The 21701-nt window shown below is 40.2% G+C and overlaps 1 protein-coding gene across 23 annotated transcripts in view; it reads right to left on the bottom strand.

Annotated features, from left to right (window-relative positions):
• Positions 1-21701, bottom strand: part of SAMD12 (sterile alpha motif domain containing 12) — a 490839-nt gene that overhangs the window by 351769 nt on the left and 117369 nt on the right. Inside the window, exon 3 of one of the 23 annotated variants that reach the window (XM_089335611.1) lies at positions 3758-3915. The exons of 21 other annotated variants lie outside the window; for them this stretch is intronic. In XM_089335611.1, coding sequence (XP_089191737.1) covers positions 3758-3913 — 156 coding nt within the window. In that variant the 5' untranslated portion in view covers positions 3914-3915. Of the gene's footprint in view, positions 1-3757; positions 3916-21701 lie in introns of those variants that run through there. One more of the 23 variants, XM_089335626.1, reaches the window with a different exon arrangement.

Consider the following 21701-nt stretch of genomic DNA (forward strand, 5'->3'; position numbering starts at 1 on the left):
CCTGCTCCCCCATTCCCCTTATACCACCAGCGATTTATAGTCCCAAGCACTGGCTTCTTAGGAAGGCTGTTCCTCAAGTTTGTGCTCTTCTGCTGGTATGATTCCTGTTAAAGAACTGATCCATATTTGGGAAAGAATTGACTTTAAAAAGATGGGTAAATGGCTCTCTTATCTGTTGGGGAGTTTACAAAGACCCCACCAACGGGACTCCCTCACCATAGTCATACTCCTGGGAGAGTTCACACATTCAAACAATTCACACCAACGCTGCCGTGACTTACTAAATACACTTTTCTCTGGCAAAGGACAGAAGTACAGGTGAGGAGAGAAGGAAAAAAAACCATGTAGATTGGATAGCGAGACAAGAGAGAGACAGGAAGACAAAGAAGCAGAACAAAGTCTTTCGATGTTATTTAAGAGGGAGAAAGTCAGAGAGTGAGATCTAGCTCTGCTGGTTCACTCCCCAAGTGCCCTCATGAGTCAGGGCTGGGATCCAGCCAGAACCAGGGGTAAGAAACACAACCCAGGTGTATCACATGGGTGGCAAGAATCCAATTACTTCGGGCTCCTACGGTAGCCTCCTAGGGTCTACATTGGTGGGAAGATAGAGTTGAAAGTTGAGCTACACATGAAGCATAGGCACTGTGATATGGGATCAGGCATCTTAACTACTAGATTCAATGCCTGCTCTTAGAACATAATTTAATATACTTTATGCCCTAGCTTCCTAAATTGAAAGTTCTCAGCAAATTTTTCTTTCTTATTAATCACTTTTCTTGTTATTTTTATTCCAGATTGTGATCTTTGTGCTATAGTATAAGCAACATGCTTACGTGCATATATTTTTTGAAATATACATATTCTATATTTTGTCTTAGGCTAGCCAGAATTTATGGAATTTTATGGCAGTTCCAGCACCTGGGAGGCACACTGATCAGGTATTTTTAAAAAAATTAATATTAAAATTATTCAGCACTTGCATGGTGAATGTAAATTCAGCTGATTTCTGTCCTCAATTTTCTCATGTGTGAAACAATACCTATGTCAGAGAGTCATTATGGGAAGGGAGGAGAGAAATAAGCAGTGCAGTATTGATCAGTGTCCTGGCAGGAAACAGCACAAAGGGGTTCATGAAGGCATTTAGTTGAAGAGAGTTGTAGCAGACACACTCAGGGCCACCAGAGATATCTACATCCTAGTCCCTTAAATTCGTGAACATGTTATTTTTCATGGCAAAAGGAACTTTGGTGGTGTGATTAAGGCAGAAAGAGGTCAGAGAGATCTGACATGAAGACTTAACCTGATTTCACCAGCTTTGAAGATGGACGAAGGGGCCCTCAGGCAAGGAATATGGGTGATTCCTAGAGACCAGGAAAGACAGCAAACAGAATCTTCCTAAGAGACTCCAAAAAGGAAGGCAGCCCCACTGATAATAGCCCAGTGAGGCAAAGATCAGATTTCTGACCTCTAAAACTATAAAATTTAAAATGTTTTCTTAAAAATTTTTAGTATAATTTTTTGATTGAAGGAGGGAAGAAAATAAAGAGAAAAAAAGCAAAATTATCTTTGAGATGTAATAAAATGTGTTGTTTTAAACCACGAAGTTTATAATTTGTTAGGGTAGCATCTAAAATGAATAAAGTAGTGTTGACAAAGGCACAAGCAGGTTTAAGAACCAACAAGGGGAAATGAAGCGCCTCTGTGCTATCAATGGTGGACACAGATCCCACCTCCAGCCCTGAAGAGCAAGGGGAGAGCTGCTTGGCAGGAGCCATGACCTCAGGGAGCAGAATGTAGCCACAGTCAACCACTGCCCAGGTTAAGAGAATAAATACTCCAATCTCCCTCTCCTGGTGCCTTTAGGCTCCTGCTGCAGTTTTCCAATTGCAAGTCACAAGGCAAGGGAGCTGGGGTGATCTGGTCCCATCAGGGCCTGAGTAAAGATGGGAGCAGGGTAGAGCTGGGGAGGTAGCAGGAGGCAAACAGAAGACCCTGTCCTCATGTGCACACAGCACCTAGCACAGAGCTGGGACATAGTTTCCCACAGAAGCAGCTCATTCCTTCTCCTTAGGGTGTTAGTGGCTCTAGGTTTTTGTTATTCTCTTGCTGTTTTACACAATTGTACTACATGTAGCACATAATATGAAACTTCAACGTGAATATCCTCTGGGAAATGAATCCAATTCAAAAGACTGCAAGCTTTGTGAGAGGAGTTTAGGGGAAGGCACACTGAGTTTAAAGCATACGCCAAGAACAAGGACCAGGAAGGCTGGAAGACAACCCAGGCCATGCCCAGTACTCATCAAGGATACCTTAATCTATGTGAGACTCCCTTGGTCATAGAAGGTTTAATGTAGTGGAGGCTTCTTCTATGCAAATTGAGAGTGTCCAAAAATGTGGTGCTTTATCAAAAGAAGGAAATCCACATCTGGATGCCTCCTGGGGCTTCTGGGAAGACTGAAAGAAAGAACTGCACTTTCATTATGCCTTTAACCTAATGCATATTACACAGTGTGCTAAGGGCTTTCAAAATATTATTTCATTCTAGTTTCCCAAATGTCCTCTTGACATGGGTATCATTGGTGTCCTTTTCAGAGAAAAGGAAAATAAAACTCAGGGATGAAAAATGGAAAACAAAACTCAGAGCTAATGTGTTATAGGACTGGGCTTGGACCCCAGTTCTTTCTGACTTTCATTATAACATGGTTCAGTACATCTCCAAATCATAGCTTTGTAACTTGACAGACAGACCTAGCAAATGCATTATGTCTATTTCTCCAAATCTGATTAGCTGCACCAATGGGCTACATTAAATATACTCCACTGTTACCCTGCAACACTCAGATAATCACTGTCAAGTTCAAAAGTGCACCTGGTAAAATAAAATGAGAAAGATACTTGCTTCCACAAGCATGGGGAAGGTGGGTCTCTGGCATCAAAGGTATAGATATGAAGACTATCAAATGTGAGTTTACACTAACAGAAAGTATCTTCAGTTCAAAATTTCAGCCTCTCACCTCCCACCATTTTCTCTACAGCAGCTGAGGCAGATGAGTTTCTTCCCCTCTAAAGATCTCTAGAGAAACCATCTTGACAAATTTCCTTTGGTATTTGTTCTGGAGCTTTAAAATCCTTCCTATTAGGATGTTTTCCCTTCTTTATATCGACTGGAAATTACAATCCTGCCCATGTGATGGATTTATAATGTCTTCAGTTTTCACATTAAAAACTAATTCAAATCATTTTTAGCTCACAAAGTCCTTCTGTTCTAAGAACAGTTATTATAATGGCTTCTGTTTCTTATGTTGGCTTCTTCTTTGGTATAATACACTGAAAAGAAGGAACAAGAGGGAACATGATTTAACTACTCAAAACAAGTATGCAAATTCTTGGATATTACTAGGATATAGAGGTCCTTGTGGACATTGCAGTAGGGGAATGGGAGGAAGGGAAGTAGCTCTGATCCCCAGAAGCATCCTAGAAAATTCAGATTATATAGAGGAAGAATAGTGTGTTTGCATAAACACCTCTCTGCCCAGTTCCTTCCTTGCAGGTAGAAAAATTCTTGACTGAGTAACATGCATTAACTTGCTATCTGAGTGCTTTCAAAATAAGGTGTCTGCTATTATTGATGAAGCAAAGCATTATCGTATGTTAACATCTTGCAGGTACTCAGATATGAGAGTCATGTAACTTTCTATTTAAGATGCTAATCAACTTTGCTCAGTGCAAACTAGAAGAGGGTGAAACCACTTACTGAGATTTGGTTCCAATATTCTGTGCAATTAGTTTGTAACTGTGGACCATGTCTGTCATTTCCCTGTGCCTTAACCCAGCAGCTAGCAGAAACTGGAAATAAAAACCACGCCATGTTACTCATGTTGATGAAGCGTATCTTTATTTTCATCTTCATCTCTAAGGGACAAAGAAACAAAACATAAGGCAGATATCAGAGGAATGTCATTAAAAGACCATGATGAAGTCAGAATGACCTTTTAAAAACACAAATCTGTATTAGTTAGAATTATGTTCAGAAAGAAGTAACAAAGGCCAAAGATAGTTTCTCTTCTCTCTTTCCTGTCTCCCTTTCCAAAATCAGTGATGCTGCAAAAAATTATTTTCATGAAGCCCCAAGGTTCTGACTACAGGGTGTGGCCACTGTCTTCAAGGTCGAGAATCACATCTAAGGTCTCTGAAGTAGGAAAAAACAGGAATAAGGTGGGCATGTTGCAGCTCTCTCCAAAGAAAGGCCCGCAGAAATTGCCAAGGAACTCTTCCATTTGCATCCCCTGGCCAGAACTTACTTGTATGATCACACAGAGTTCAAGTTATGTAGGAAATGACTTTGGTAGGAAATTACTTTGGGCAGGCATGCTCAGCTAAAATTTTTATTAAGATTCAAGAGGGAGAATGAACACCATTGGGAACCTAGCAGGTTTCTCTGCACCAATGACATAACTCCACACAGTCTAATCAAGCACTATTTCCTCATTGCCCCTGGGTTACTATCAAAGCCTTCCACAGACCCTACAATGATTTTTCATGGGCTGCTTCCTGTCCCCCTCTCCCATGCACCACCTGCTGGCCATTCTCTGCACTGCAGTCACACAGGACACCAGTTCCTTGACACAAGTTCCTTCCTTCTCACTTTCAACTTCTTAGGAAACTTTTTCTCTCTTTGCCTGTTCATTGTGATCCTAGTCATCCTGCCTCACCCTTGAGTGTTTGCTTTCAAGACTTCTCCCTCAGAAGTTCTGACATCCCTTAGGTATTTCCTCTTAGGTTATGCTTCCCTGGTACTATGTGATAAAGATCATCTCACAGGTAATTTCTTATTTAATGTCTTTCTAACCTACTCAGTTGCAAAATCCATAAAGGCAGGTAGCGCATCTATTTTGTTCATTATTGCATTTCTGTGCTACCTAGCACAATACTTTTACTTTTATGTGAAATCTACTTATAGTAAGATATATAGATCTTACCAGATCTCAAGAGTTTTGAAAAGTATTATCACTTCTGAATACCCCAATAAAATATAGAACATTTCCACCCCAATAAGAACTTATTTACACATCCTCTTCTAGTCAATCCCCATGTTTTATACTAACTGCCATAATATATTTTCAATCATCATAGGTTAGGTTTACCTGTTTGTACTTCGTACAAATGGAGTCATACAGTGTGTATGCTTTTTGGGTCTGGCTTCTTTTGCTCATTATACTGTCTGCGAGATCCAACCATGATGATGTGGATAGAAGCTGTGTGTTCTCTTTTAATGCTGTAGAAATTTGCATTGTATAACTTTTTTATTTTTACTTTTTATTTGACAGGTAGAGTTAGACAGTGAGAGAGTGAGAGAGAGAGAGAGAGAGAGAGAAAGGTCTTCCTTCCATTGGTTCACCCCCAAATGGCTGCCACAGCTGGCGCGCTGCACCAATCTGAAGCCAGGAGCCAGGAGCTTCCTCCTGGTCTCCCATGGGGTGCAGGGCCCAAGCACCTGGGCCATCCTCCACTGCCCTCCCAGGCCACAGCAGAGAGCTGGCCTGGAAGAGGAGCAACTGGGACTAGAAACCGGCGCCCATATGGGATGCCGGCACTGCAGGCGGAGGATTAGACAAGTGAGCCATGGCGCCAGCCTCTGCACTGTATATCTCTACTAGAATTGTTTCCATCCATTCTCTTGTTGGTGGATGTTTGAGTTGTTTACCTTTTGGAAGTATTATGAAGAAAACTACTGTGAATGTTCATGGACAGATCTTTGTGTGGATATATTTTTTTCTACTTCTGGAAATACCTAGGGGTAGAGCTATTGAGTCACTGGACAAGTGTGGGGAGCAACTCGGACTAGACTAAGTTACTGGAATTAAGACTTATTCTATGCATCTGCTCTCCCACAATATGGCACTGAGAAGGGAGAAGCAGCTTCTACACAGCTGCCTCCAGTTCAACCAATAAACAGCAGGACCTGCTCCTGATTGGAGGAGAGCAGTGTACTCGGCGTGTGGGTAGCAGAGTTGGGATTGGCGGAAGAGGACTATAAAGGAGGAGAGAGACAACATGCACCAGGAACATCTAAGGGGAACATCTGAAGGAACACCTGTGCAGCCCCCGAGAGAGCCGGCCGGCGGTGTGCTGCTCCCCCGCGGAAGTGGGGAATGTGGCAGGGGGAACCGCCCTTCCACGGAGGTGGAAGGGACGGTAGCCAACCCGGGAAGGACCAGCAGCGAAACCCGGGGAGGGCCGAGCAGACGAAAGAACAACGCAGGGTCCTGTGTCGTTCCTCCACGAAGACGGGGAGTGACAGACAAGTATTTTTCACATTATTTTATATTAAAGTTTCAGGAATTGTCAATAGTTTTGTAAAAGCAGTTGTCCTATTTTACATTCTCACACACAGGTTTGAGAGTTCTGGTTGCTTCATATCTTCACTGATATTTGGTGTTGCCATTAAAAAGACAAAAAGTGGGGCTGGTGCTGTGGCACAGTGGGTTAAAGCCTTGGCCTGAAGCACCAGCATCCCATATGGGTGCCAGTTCCAGTCCCGGCTATTCCTCTTCTGATCCAGCTCTCTGCTTTGGCCTGGGAGAGCAGTAGAAGATGGCCCAAGGCTTTGGCCCCTGCACCCACATGGGAGACCTGGAAGAAGCTCCTGGCTCCTGGCTTCGGATTGGCACAGCTCCAGCTGTTGTGGCCATCTGGGGAGTGAACCAGCGGATGGAAGACCTCTCTCTCTGTCTCTACCTCTCTCTGTAACTCTTTCAAATAAATAAATAAAATAAATCTTAAAAAGACAAAAAGCTTTAGCCATTCTAGTGAGCATCCAGTAGGAAGTATTTCATTGTGAATCTAATCTGCATCTCCCTCAGAACTAATGGTGGTGAGCACATTTTCATGTGCATGTTTACCATTATATTATTTTATGTTGTGAACTGACTATTGAGGTCTTTCCCAGTTAAAAACTTTAGGGCGCTGGTCCTTATGTACTGATATATATTATATATACTGAATGTAAATCATTTGCCATAAGTATGCATCGTACATATTCTTCTCATCCTATGTAAACACAGCATGTGAGAGTAAGAATTTTTAAAACAGTTTCAAAAATTTTAGTCATTTGAAAGGCAGAGAGAAAGAAAAAGTGAGACAGAAAGAACTCTAAGTAAGAATTTAATAAATATATTTCAAGTTGTAAGGAATGGGAGTTATTTGATTTTGTTGTGGTGGGATGGGAGGGAGGACATTCATTTATTTGAAGAAGCCAGGCCTTGGATCATGCCATCTCCATTTCCCGCCACACTCTCTCAGCTTTTCTGACATCTATTCTTTGATGACCAATACTTTTTGTATATATCTTCATCTATTTCACTAGTATTATAATAAGCATAGTGTATCCCAAAGTATTTGAGAACAGATCATATAATATGATGCTAGGCATAAAGAAGGACCTTAAGGGGTATTCTTAATTAACTACTTCTGTTGAGTTCCTTGGATCCTAGTATGTTCCAATTATTATGCCTAAATCATATATGAAAGCCCATATTCTACATTTAGATTGAGTTTGTTCAACTAAATTGCTTATAAAAATTATTATTTTAAATGTATAAAGAGTCACAAGAAAGATATGTCAAGCCTTATCATACATTCAAATATCAATCATAAGCTATATAAAATTTCTACACTAAATTGCAAGTTAGTGGGGAAGACATCTGTGTATACCCAGCATTAAGTAATAGCCTGAAATGAAAAAATAAAGGTGACTTGAATACCCAGCTGGAAGGCCCAATACCAGCGACTTGTTAGAAGTTCATATAGCTAATGTTATATTGGCCTGAATATTAATGCTGACACCAAAAAGTTCAGAAAAAAATATTATTTTTAAACTGAAAATTGAACATTTGCTAGCCAGCTGACCATGTAAGAAACTTTGGGGTCATCTATTCATTCTCCATCATTCTCCATCTTGTCTTCCTTATCCAGGTAATTACCAACTGCTATACATGATAAATTTTTCTCAAATCAATGGTCCTTTTCCCTGGTTACTGCCTTACTTCCGATCTCATCAACTCTCAACTTCAAAAACTTCTCAACATTCTTTCTTGCCTAGGCTCTTTCTGCTTCTGCTCATTTCTTGTGATACTATCAGAAAACCCCATGCCCTCATATTTCAGAGGAAGATGGTGACCGCCCCTAACCCCCTTTACAGCAGTGACAGGCAGAATAACAGGCTCCCAAAAATGTCCATATCCTAATCCATGAAAGTTGTGAATATGTGCCATTCCACACATTCCACACAAAGGGTACTCTGCAGACATGACTAAGGTGAAGGTAAATCCCAGGCATCCTTGTAAGAGGGAAGCAGGAGTATCAGAGTAGAAGAGATTTGAAGATGCCATGCTGCTGGCCTGAAGATGGTGGCAGAGCCACAAGCCAGGGAATAATCATGTGGTTCACCTGCTTGGTGACTGTGTAATCATTCAATGTCAACCCTGTTGCCAGCTTCTCCCAATAGTTGTTTACTCCTTCCCTACACCTTTCCTCTCTATATTCCAATTCCTTGTGTACATATCTGTCTGCTCTCCAGGAATGTGAGCACAAACCTCATTTTCTTCCTCTGAGTGCTTAGCACAGGGTCTCAAATAAATGTGTGATGAACCAATGCCTCCCATCTACCCCAAATAATGTATGATGAGATGTGGGTTTGCTCAGCTCTGTAATCTCCTACTTGTGTCATCTTCAGCAATCATGTAACCTTCCCCAAGCTCAGTCTCATCATCTAGAGTCTGAGATTATGACAGTCTGTTCCTTATAGAGTTATTTTAAGCATTATACAAGAAAATGGTCCTAAAACACATGGACCAAGTGTCTGACACACAACAGGTTTTCAGTAGAAGTTAGCATGTCATCATTACTGTCACTAGCAGGAGATGTTAAAGCATGCAGGGTGAGCCTAGGCAGTAATGTATCAAATTGGAAGAGAACCAAATGTGTCAGCTGGGCCATCAGACTGTCATGGCACCCATGCCTCAATGATAGTTGCACTGACATTGATGTTGGGCATTAAATGAGCCACAGCACATGAGTCTCAAAAGCCTGAGCGCTAAAGCTTTGGGAAAGTGTGACACCGTAACATCACTTTTCTTAGTCTGAAAATCAGTTCCAAATATATTGACTCCATCCAGCAGTTCATCTACTTGTAATTTACTTGCGTGTGATTTTTATCATTTACAAAAGTATACATGCTTGACTTCTGACCCCTGGAACCATAAGATAATAAGTTGAAAACTGTTTAACAAATTTTTACAATGACAGAAAGATAATCTTCAAAACTTGGAGATATTCATAGTCCTTAGTCAGTTATTTACCTAACCTCCTTAATTTCTCTATTTTATATTTATGGTCTTATTTATGGCTAAGAGAATCGAGACCTGGATTGAGCTGTCTGGGTAAACTGCACAGTTACTGACTGATGGTTTATCTCTGCATCCTCATCTGTAAAATGGGAAAACAATAGTATTTACCTCTTAGGGTTTTAGTAAGTATTGAATGAGCTATTATATGAAGAGCACCTAGGAAGTACCTGACACATTTAGCAATCACTATGTTAACTATTACCAATGTTAGTCTTTTTAAAGTAATACAATTTATAATATCAAGGGTATCCCGCTAGCTAACTACTCTGGACTTTGAGTATAAGAAATTGTTTCTATAGGAATTACAACTGTTTGGGAACATTTATTTGCTCAAAAAATGATGCATTTTTGAATACTTACATAAGGGTTCGAAATTTTTCAAACATGTGAAAATGACCTAGCTGAATGTTAGAAATCTGATAAAAAATACTAATGCAATCTGAAATGTTAGAAGAGACGTCAGTGAAACTCAGAGAACAAGATGAAACTTCTGAAGACAGAAACCAATGGAGGATATGAAAGAAAGCTAGGAATTGGAAATAGTGACCAACATAGGACTGATTAAATGAAAGAACAAGAAGCAGATTACTAAAGACCTGAAACTGGGCAGGGACGGTGGTACTGCAGGTGGACTACAGTGAACACAGATGCTTCTGACTCCACCTGAGACACGTTTACATTTGCTTTTCAAGAAAGTATTTGCAATGCACTTAATCTCCATGAATACTCAGAGAAATTGTTGCCTTTTCCTTAAAAGATATATTTATATATCCATTCATTCATTCAAAAGGCAGAGGCAGAGAGGCAGGGAGAGGGAAAGAGGGGGGAGGGAAAAAGGGAAGGAAGGAGGGAGAAAAACAGATCATCCATCTGCTGGTTCCTTCCCCAAATTGTCACAGCAGCCAGGGCTGGGCCAGGCTGAATCCAGGAGCTCCAGGGTCTTCCACTTGGTGGCAGCGATACAAATGCTTGAGCCATCATCTGCTGCTCTCCTAGGTGCATTAGCAGGGAGCTGGATCAGAAGTGGAGTAGCTGAGACTTGGCCCAGGACTCAGATATGGAAGTGGCTTAAACTGTTGGGGCATAATGTAGGCCCCAGAAAGTTTCCTTTTAAGTACCCTGATTATACAACTCTATGCTGTTTCCTCGAAGGTAACCTTACTCGTATAAGACAAAAAAGACAGGAATGAGAGTGTTTGCAATAATATAAACTAGATACATACACTACCTTATTTAAGATCCATTAGATTGGCAAATGACACCTATAACATTTATTACCCCACAACACTGCTAGAGGTCTGTAAACAGTTTCAGGCATATCACCAAATCAAACTGGGGAATCCCCACTCTGAATTTCTGAAAGAAAAAGTAATATATTTCTCTCTTATTCCTCTAAAGTCTATGAAGTAGAGTAGGCATTGTGGCACAATGGGTTAAGCCTTCTCTTGGGATACTTGCATCCCAATCGGAGTGCCATTTGGAGTCCAAGTTACTCCATTTATGATACAGCTTCCTGCTAATGTGCTTGAGAAAGCAGTAAATGTTGGCCCAAATGCTTGGGTCGCTGCCACCCCTGTGGAAGCCCAGGATGGAGCTCCAGTTTCCTGGCTTCACCTTGTCCAGCTCCACTCGTTGTAGACATTTGCATGAGTACATTCTAGATGTGTCTCTCCCCGTCTCTCTGTCACTCTACCTTTCAAATAAATAAACAAATCTTAAAAAAAAAAAAAACTATGAATCTAGCTGTTCGGTTATAATAAAGTATACTCTCCTAGACTAAATTCCTTGGAAAAGGCCAGTGTTCACTCTAGAAATCTTAAGGCTTATAGTGTGTAACATAGGAAATATGAAAAATAGAAATAAAAATTACATTGCTAAGATGTTTTGACAGAAAGAAACATCTATATAGTTCACTCTAAAATAGAAATATCTCTCTATTCACTCATTCATTCAGCAAACATGCAGAAGGTACTTGTAACTTTGAGAATAGACACAGTTCCTTCTCTATGAGAGAACAGAGTCTTGCGCTATGAATTGTTTTAAACATATGCTTTATCACCCTACTAAGTTTATTTTACACACCTTCTCCTTCCCCATCACTCCACCCACATGTTGGTTTGTATGGATAGGAATTTTATGGGAGATACACTAGTCAGCATAGGCTAAGTTACAGTACAGTAACAAACAAGCCTCAGATCTGAGTGACTTAGAACAAATGTATATTTCCTGCCCATACCACATTTTCAGTGTAGGGGCTCAAGGAAACATACTTACTCAAGGACCCAAGCTGACACAGCTAGTGCTGACCTGGGCTTCCATGATGACTACAGATAGGGGAAGGGAACATTTGACTTCAAATCAGATTTAAATGCTCTGGCATGAGAGTGCCACATATCACCTTGACTTATCTCAGAGTCGGAGCCAGAACCTCTCACTCAGTAGAACACCAGAAAGCTCAGTCTCCTTAGGCCCAGAAAAAGAAGACCAAATATTGTATTAAGAACGAATAGTAATTATTGCACTGTTTATTCCAGGAATACAATTTATTCTAGAATAGGTTTACTCTAGGAGTAACAGGGAGTCTGAGATTGTGGAAAGGACAATCTATTGATCTATTCTCAACTCCGAGACCTACCAGCCACATGCTCACAAAGTCACTTAATGTCCTCAATTCATTTTATATGGCAAAATACCCTGGGCTGGTGCTGTGGCTCACTTCGTTAATCCTCCACCTTCAGTACTGGCATCCTATATAGGTGCCAGGTTCTAGTCCTGGTTGCTCCTCTTCCAGGCCAGCTCTCTGCTGTGGCCCAGGAAGGCAGTGGAGGATGGCCCAAGTGCTTGGGCCCTGCACCCGCATGGGAGATCAGGAGGAAGCACCTGGCTCCTGGCTTCAGATTGGTGCGGTGCGCCAGCTGTGGCAGCCATTTGGGGGTGAACCAATGGAAGGAAGATCTTTCTCTCTCTCTCTCTCTCTCTCTCTCTCTCTCTAACTCTGCCTGTCAAATAAAAAAAAAAAATTCCCCATCTTTTTAAGAGATCTGTAGTTTCAATGAAGTAATGGTATATGAAATTTCTCAGAAATCCCAAACATGTTCTACAAATATAAAATTGTGTTGACTACAAGTTGCATGTGTTTGAGGAGGGACATAGGAGGCCATGGATAGAGATAAAACTGATGATAATAGGAGGTTCCTAAGTTATCCACATGGATAAAAACATAAACTTATAAATCTTGGCTACAGCCTCCAAAACAAAGTTGAAGGCCAAGGGCTTCAAGTATCTCTTTCTTGAATAAAATAGAGGGTGCTGATCTTGGCCTCTGAGACTCCTCAGGAGAATCAACAACGTTGTTAGGTGCAGCCAGTATCCCGGAAGACTCTGCCATGGCTTCACAGTCCTCCCTGCTAGAAAACAACAAGCCCTTTCATGCCATCTCTTTCATGCCTCGTTCTTCTCTCGCAGCAGAGTAGATGTGAATCAGGACCCCAGAACAACTTTCGTGCTTCTGGAATTTGCTCTTATCCTTGGATCTCCTTTTTCCCTGTTGTTCCAGCTCACAGGTGATTAGAACAATGTTCAGAGCACAAAAGACTGGAGGTTCTTTGCCACAAAGACATTCTAGAATCATTTATCCAGCAATCAATCATTCCTTCCTCTATGGTCAGAATACAATTATCATTTTACCTTGCTTTTCTATTTATTTACTTCTCACTTGGGTCAGAGTTGTTATTCTGGTCTCTCATCAAATATAGAGTGGCAGAGGGCAGAGACAATGACTTTCTAGTCACTTCATTGTCCATGAATGCCTAGCATGGTAGGTTGTACAAACATTCAATAGATGGTGGATGAAGGGAGCACTTCTCTAGATATTTTTCCTGTCACTTCCATTTCCTCTTGTCTTTCTCAAAAGGCCCTTGACTGATCAGAATTGGGCATGTTAGATCTAACCTGAGCTTTTTTTCTCAATGTTAATCCTTACCATTCTCTCTTCATCCTAATTTTAAAAGCTCTCCATTTTAAATCTCATTCTCCTAATATCTTGCTATCTACAAAACCAACTGTTCATCACAATTGCCTAGAAACCTTTATAATATATATTCAAATTTAGGTAGATTTTAAGTGCTCTCACTACAAAAATATTTGAGGCACTACATATGCTAATTGGCTTGATTGTACTATTGCAAAATGTGCACATATTTAAAAACATCCTATTATATTCCATAAATACTAGTATATATAATTTTCTCTGCCAATTAAAAATATAAATTAATTAACCACTTTAAAAAACCTACACACTTCTGGTCTTCATAACACCTATTAAATCATCATTTTGTAGAAGCAGCCTGGGATTCTATCCAGCCTGGACACCTGCCCTCTGAGTGGCATTTGGAAAGCATCTTTAGCATATGTGTTCATGCGTGACAGGTCTATGGAAAGACAAGTGTATTAGCAGAGGCTTACAGTTAGTCCAGTGCAGTGCTTCTCACACTTAACATGCATACAAATCACCAGGGGATCCTCTTAAAATGCAGATTCTGATTCAGTGGGTCTGGGGTCGAGGCCAAGCTTATGCATTGCTAACAAGCTTCCAGGTTGTTGGTGAGCAGTCCACACTTTTAACTGTCTTGTTTGTTAGGTTACTTTGAATCTGTACCTTCCAGAGACTCTATTATAACAGACAAACGCAATCTTTCAATATCTTGAATATGTAAGTCCAAATTTGCAACATCTCTTTAGTCTAAAGTCAGTCAATTCATAAGACCAATGAGATTGCTTTCATGAATACGAAATTTGAAAGCATGGGTTATGTAAGACAAATGCACATTAGCACCAGCGCTCCATTTCTGCATATTGCTTCCCTGATGAATGTCCTGTTTCATAGAGACAAAAATAATAATTTACAAGTATTTAGCAGCTTTTCTTGCCATCTTAGATTAGGTGTCAGTGAAACAGAAATGACATTTTAAAGGTTTTTTTTCTATTATTGGCATTAAAATTAGTACAAGTGAAAACATCGCTGGTCTCCAGTATATTCAAGTCTGGGATATATTTAATGGCACATTTCCATTAAAGTTTCCAGTGGGTACAGATGTAAAATAAAATCAGTCGATTTCCTCTCTCACCTCTGCAATTTGAGAAAAACATCTTTAGAATGATACCTTGATCCTAGTAAGTAGATTCTGTAGGCTTTTCCAGCATTGAGCTATGTCTTAAAGGGATGGTTTTGTGAAGGGAAGGAACGGTCTCTCAAATGATAAAATGAAAGTAGTATCTTAGCACAATTCTTGATGGCACAACAAGCACACATTCTTGGTCTTCAGAAAGTTTCAGGATAAGGATTCCCTCTCTCCTTTTATTCAATTTCATGCCAAAGTAATATGTTTGCCAGAATACAGTTAATGTGTGACAAGCACTATAAATAACATGCAGAGAAAACAGTAAGTGTGGGGGTGGGAGAAAGAGAGAGAAAGAGAGGCATAGATAATAAATGCATCAAGGTAACAATTTTGTTATGTCCAACGGTTAATTCTGCCTCAATATTAAATAGCTTGGTGGCTTTTAGTGATAAAAAATTATGCAAACATTAAAAACAATTTTGTGTAATTATTTGGAGTTTGCTTTCATTTTTACAAATAACGATTTAAAATAAATCCATTAACGCAGTCTGTGGGGATTTCTTGCAAGTAAAAGGAAATATATCATGTGCTGCAGTTTGGTTTAATACAGATAATCAGCTCTCCTACCATTAGTGAATTGTGAAGGGAAATTAAGAAACTTCAAGAGAGATGATCTCTGTGGCAGGGAGTAGGTCCTTCATGGAGCAGGTTCTTTAATATAAAGTATTAGCATCTTGCCATTTTTTTAACAAAACACATATGAAAAGTTGAACAGTGCTCAGGACTCCCTTCTTACAACCAATCATTCTCCTAAGGGTCATGCCACCAAATCCTCCATCCAGCCCTCTAGAAAACTTCAATCAGGGCAAAACCCATCCTCAAGGAATAAAATGTCCACAGAAGATCGGTCCTTGTTTTCAAGATTATGCTGGCTTTCCTCGTTTTTGAGGAAATTGAAAAGACCTTTATTTTGAAGCTAAACATTAGTCAGAAACCAAGCGCCACCTGGGGGTAGGAGGAGGAATCACAACACTGCCACTATCTCCTTCCCTCTGGCCTCTTCCTCTACTTTTAATTCTTTCCTGTCAATCCTCCTTGATAACCACCTTCTCTTTCTATGCCCCAGGTAAAATCCAATTAAACGAAGCACCTAAAACAGAACTAGAAGAAAAGTTATTCCTATTACAAAATGGTTGCCTGAGGTGATTTTATAGAGGCTGAGAAGTGCAGTAGCACTAATTTTGCAAGTTGGCCATACTGGGCAGAGGTCATCCTTCAAATTTCCTATTTAACTGTTTTTGGGGGAATATTTCAAAGGATAAATTCCTGCCTGGTTTCTTATATTAACCATCCCCTAGAAAAAGCCATATCATGTTTTTCTTGGTTTATTCCTATGCCCTGGTACCACTTAAGTCAGACATTCTCTTACCTCTTATTCTCCCCAATTGCCCTGTAAGCATATTATAAACTCCAGATTAACTATTTGCCTAAATCTTGAAGCCAGGGTTGACTAGGAAACAAAGGTTGACTTTCTCCAAGCCACTTCTGCACTACCCTATTTAATCCACAGCAAAAACAACACACTCTTGTCTGTGACCTCCACTCTTAGACCAGCATTATAGAGAAGCTCAGACGAGTGACACAGTAGGTACTGACATTGTGGTGTAGTGGGAAAAGCAACCATCTGTGAAGCCTTCATCCCATATTGGCGCTGGTTTGAGTCCCAGATCTTCCACTTCTGCTCCAGCTCCCTGCTAATGTACCTAGGAAAGCAGCTGAAGATTGCCCAAGTCCTTGGGCCCCTGCACCGACATGGGAGACCTGGAAGAAGCTTCTGGGTCCTGGCTTTGGCCTGGCCCAGCCCTGGCTGTTGCAGCCATTTGGGGATGGAAGACCTCTCTCTCTCTCCCTCTCCCTCTCTCTCTCTCTCTCTCCCTCTCTCTCTCTCCCTCTGCCTCTGCCTCTGCCTCTGCCTCTGCCTCTCCCTCTCCCCACCTCTTTCTCTGTAACTATGCCTTTCAAATAAATAAAACAATCTTAAATTTCTTTTTAAAAAAGAGCAACATAGCAATTATGGAGAGCTTCTCTTTACTTAATACATATGTACTTAATAATACTTACTTAATACATATAAATACACACTTGTCAGGTCCATCTAATAATAAATAAACACCACAAAGTCCAAATAAAGGCAAAGGGACTCAGTTGTTAATCTTTTTCTCATACCTAGCAAGATAATCAGACAATCTGGCTATGCCTTTGCCTTGTTGTTTCTGAAAGGTTTACAAAGGCAGTGCTTAGCAGAGGGTGTAGAAGGTTGAGTGCTGGCTCTGAAAAGCTATGCTCATGTTGTCAGAATCTTTGGAACTCGTGAAAGTGACCTTACTTGGATCATGGGTCTTCAGTGATGTAATTATGTTAAGGCTATTAAGATGATGAAACTATCTGGGTATGCAAGTGAGATCTGCACCCAGTTATAAGTGTCCTTATAAGAGGAAGGCACAAGTAGCTTTCAGACAGAAGGGATGGTGACACAGAAATACAGAAGAGGAGACATTGTGAAGACAGAGACAGTGACCACAAGTCAAGGAAAGAAAAGGTGACAAAGCTGGAAGTAGCAAAGAACAAATTCATCCCTAGAGCCTGCAGAGAGAATTAATTTGTTTTGAGACACTCCATTTGTGCTAATATATTGTAGCAGGCACAGAAACTAACAGAAGGTAGACACAGTGTCCTCTTTTTGAGTGAATATCTCCAATTCTGACTTCTGTCTTACCTGGCACAGGTTAGAAAAGGGTGATTTTATGACTGAATATGATATTGATTTATGAGAAAGAGCAGAGGCTGAACATGACTCAAGGCCTGCCTTATTCTTACATGATTTGAACATAACAAACCTTAGCAATTAGTGCTCCTTCAACAGTCATTCTCTCCTCTCTAATTAATATAACTCACTTCTTTTTTTCAGGGCAGCACCATCGAAATTACATTTCCCAGCCTCCTTTGCAACTAGCCAGGCGATTGAGTTCTAATCTGACTGATATAAGTGGAATTTGTTAGATTGCCTGTCAAAAAAAAAAAAAAAAAAAAAAAAACAGAGTGGACAGTGAGAGAGAGAGAGGTCTTCCTTTTTGCCGTTGGTTCACCCTCCAAATGGCCGCCGCGGCCGGCGCATCACGCTGATCTGAAGCCAGGAGCAAGGTGCTTCTCCTGGTCTCCCATGGGGTGCAGGGCCCAAGGACTTCGGCCATCCTCTACTGCACTCCCGGGCCACAGCAGAGAGCTGGCCTGGAAGAGGGGCAACTGGGACAGAATCCGGTGCCCCGACCGGGACTAGAACCCGGTGTGCCGGCACCGCAGGCGGAGGATTAGCCTATTGAGCCGCAGCGCCGGCCTGTTAGATTGGTCTTTAAGAAAACTGCTGGTAAAGGGAGTAGACTCTCCTGGTACTCACTGATAGCAGGGGTTTTATCCTTCTTCCAACTTGCTATGCAAATAAGTCAAGCTGAAACCATGAAAGTGAAAATGCTTCCCGCTAAGAATGGCAGAAGAGAAAGAAAGAAAGCAGTAGCCTGTGACCTTGAAGATATTGTACCGCTATGAGTCATTTACACACTGTAGACTCTGGGCTTCAAATCATGTGAGAAAAGTCAACCATATATTCATACCTAATCCACTGTTTAATTGAAGTTTCTGTAACTCACAGCCAGATGTAATCCTAGTATGTTGACCAGCTTAGCAACACAAAAAATTTCTTGATTCACTCACTCGATCAGCAGAGCTTTCTATGTCAAGAGTTCTGCAGAAACCATAGCCAAATCTAAACAAACAACTTTGAACAAACGTATTTCTTTCCTCCTATTTTCCAGTCACTGGAGGATCTTCCTTGGATCTATCAACAGAATTTGGATATTCCTTAGTGCCCTGGTCATAGTATTTTCTATTAGCATCCCACTCTCACAATCGACCCTTAAAAAGAATCTTTTAATAAAAATTGGCTCTTTTGCTTACTATTCTAGACACTAAGAGAATCTAGTACCCCACCTACAGTTATACCTATGGTCTAGGTCAATTTATTATAGAACACTACTTAGTAGGATTAAGCAGAGGGGACAACGACATAGGAAACAGCAAGCTCGAGCTTTGAAGGTTGCTATATTATTTTTCCTGAACTTTTCTTCATTTACTCTTGATTGTATCTGCCAACTAATTAATACTTTATGTAGTTATCTTTAGTTTTCTTAATATCGTGATTATTCATGAAACCACATAACATTTGTTTTTCTGTGTCTGAGAATTTACGAACTTTGAATACTTCATTGCCTTTGGTGTCTACTGAGTAAAACATCTCCTATTTATGGAAGAGTTATTTTGGAGGGGTCCTTTCTCTCTTGACAGTCTCTGTCTTGTCTTCCAGATCTTTTATGTTTTAGAACGAGTTTCCAATTTTCCACCAGAAAAAGGAGACTGAAACAAATCCACCTTACCGTGATGGCAACAAGATTTACAAGGATGTAATCTCTTAGTCTGTATTTCCCAATCCAAAACTGGGTATAAAAGCGCTTGGTAAAGACTTGCTACATAAAAAGTCATGTGTACTTGATGTCAGTACCAATTGTTGCATGCCAAGCACTAGAGTCATTCTCTGCTGAGAGTTTCCTGGGCTTACCTTCTTTACACAAAAACTCAGTTGCGGAAGATTTAGAAAGTGTTAGTCTGTAACTGAGACAACATAAAAAATGGCCTCTCAAACTAGACGACTCCACTGGTGTGATGGAGAGTATGACCAACTGGATAAGAGCAATCCAGAGCTGTTCAGAACTTTCAGCCACCGGACTTTTGACTCATCCTGCCTGTCAACATGAAGTTGTGTGATAAGGTTCTGAAATGTGGGTGGGTATGGTGGTTATAAATGATCTATCCATGTATGCTTCCTAATGATTAGAGTGAAAATTCATTTTCCATAGCTTAGAAATCAAACTTTCAAACAAGTCATTCCAGGTCTCACCTAATCAATCTAGCTATAACCACCCCCCCCCATCTTTGTTTACACTGCTGCATTTTACAAATATCCAAATGCATCGAGCACCTCATGATCACAATGTGCTTCCTGGCTTCTCCGGCTCTACTTGTGCTATCCTTTTCCCCTAGAAAGGCTTCCTTATTTATTCAGATAGTACTCATGACATTCAAAGCTCAGGTTAAATGACATATTCTCCTCCAAGATTTCTCCCTTAGAGGTGATCTTTTTTGCCTCTGAACTTTTCCGTGTATTAAATTACAACCTCATAAACACATGTTCTGCATTTAAAGGCTAGATTGTATACTCCTTGAAGGTGTTTTTACAACAGACAAAATGTACCTCAAAGCACAAATTGAGGGCTTATGAAATACTAAGCCTGATGTCAAGCATAGTATGATCATCATCTCACTTAATCCCCATCATTCCTGTTTAGTAGTGAAAAATCTGAAGCTTGGAAATGCTATGTACTTTGTCCAATATCCTAGAATAATTGGGATTGGAGTTCTGAACTACAATATAAATAACAAATTAGTTATATGTTAGTTATTTTATTGAATAAAGGCCTAGACTCAGAAACAAGAAGAAAACAGCCTAAACTTTTCTCTAATTTAAGAGCAAAGGACTTTCTAAGGTCTGATCTTATTTACTCTCAAAAGGAATGTGATATCTTCTTGGTTGAACGAATTTCCAGAAAGAACAATCTTCCTTTTCATAAGAATTAAAGCAGTCTTCTCTCAAAGTTATTTTTCCATCTGGGAAGTCACTATTCTTATAACTAATAAACTTTGCTAGTTAATGGCATTTTGACTCATTTATGACTTCATTATGTCTGCCAAATAACAAATACATCTCTGTGTTTTATTAAATTCTTGACTCTATATCACTTGCACAATTGCTGCTTATTTGTATTAATTTTGCTTATTTAAGCCAAAGCGTTGCTTATTTTTTATTGTTAAACATGAGGTTGTTTTGGGTACACAATAAATGCTCAATCAATATGCAATGTGGGGAGAGAGAGACAAAGAGATCTATCTTCCATCCACTGGCTCACTCCTTAAATGTTCACAACAGCTAGGGCTGTGCTAGGCTGAAGCCAGAGGCTGTAACTCAATCCAGGGCTGCCATGCCGTTATATGGTTAGAGGCACTCAACTACTGGAGCCATCATATTCTCGCTCTCAGGGTGTGCATGAGCATGAAGCTAAAATTGGGAGCAGAATCAGTACTCATATCCAGAAATCCTATTACGGGATGCATCTTAACCAGCATGTCAAATGCTGGGTCCTGCACCATCTGTTTCCAAACAAATTCCTCTGAGAAGTCACAAACGTATGTACAGCTTAACAGAGGTAGAGATATAAAAGGGATGAATGTATTTTTCTCCAGATTCATTTGATTCTGCAACTTTACATAATTCAAGACCCAGGCAACATTAAAAATGGAACTTCAATGTTACAGCATGATTGAAAGTCTGGTATCATGCTGAAGTGATGGATCAAGTTTTTTATGAAATCTGCTCTGTAATGATATTTCATATTCTTAAATAATGCTCTGGACTAAATATTGACAGTGAATTACTACTTGTGAGGAAAGCAGATGATAAAAAACTACACCAGGAATATTAGCCTTCTTCCCTTAAGGTTCAATAATTGGTGATAGAAAAACACCACTTTCTTGGGTGATTCTGAACTGATCTTCAGTACGAGGCAAAAGATCACAGGTCTACCAAATACGTGTCTGTGCTTGTACAAATAAATGCAAAATTATATTAGAACTTTAGAAGTTCCCATGTGCCTGGATGTGATCAATTATCAAAAATTTTATATTTTTTCAGCCCATAAGGACTCTCTCACCATAACAGTCATGTGTGCATTCCAATTAGTCCTGCAGGCTAAACCAGGTAGGGTGTGCCAGGGATGGGGTGGGTCTGATTGGCACCAGAAATGTAGGAAAAGGGCCCTAGCGTTTCAGAAACCACTTTCTGGAGAAATAGAAATTTTTTGTCTTCATGAAGCTGGTTTCACCTTTAAGATCAGGAATAGACATATCCACGATGTTCTGTTTCTGTTCTGTTTATTTTCAAATTCTAGAAGCGTATGGTTTAATGACGTACTAGACAGTTTTCCCCAAATTCAAACTGAATCACATA

This window comes from Oryctolagus cuniculus, chromosome 6 (genome assembly GCF_051225735.1).
Source record: "Oryctolagus cuniculus isolate XC-2025 breed Fujian yellow rabbit chromosome 6, ASM5122573v1, whole genome shotgun sequence".
In the NCBI taxonomy this organism is placed as follows: domain Eukaryota; kingdom Metazoa; phylum Chordata; class Mammalia; order Lagomorpha; family Leporidae; genus Oryctolagus; species Oryctolagus cuniculus.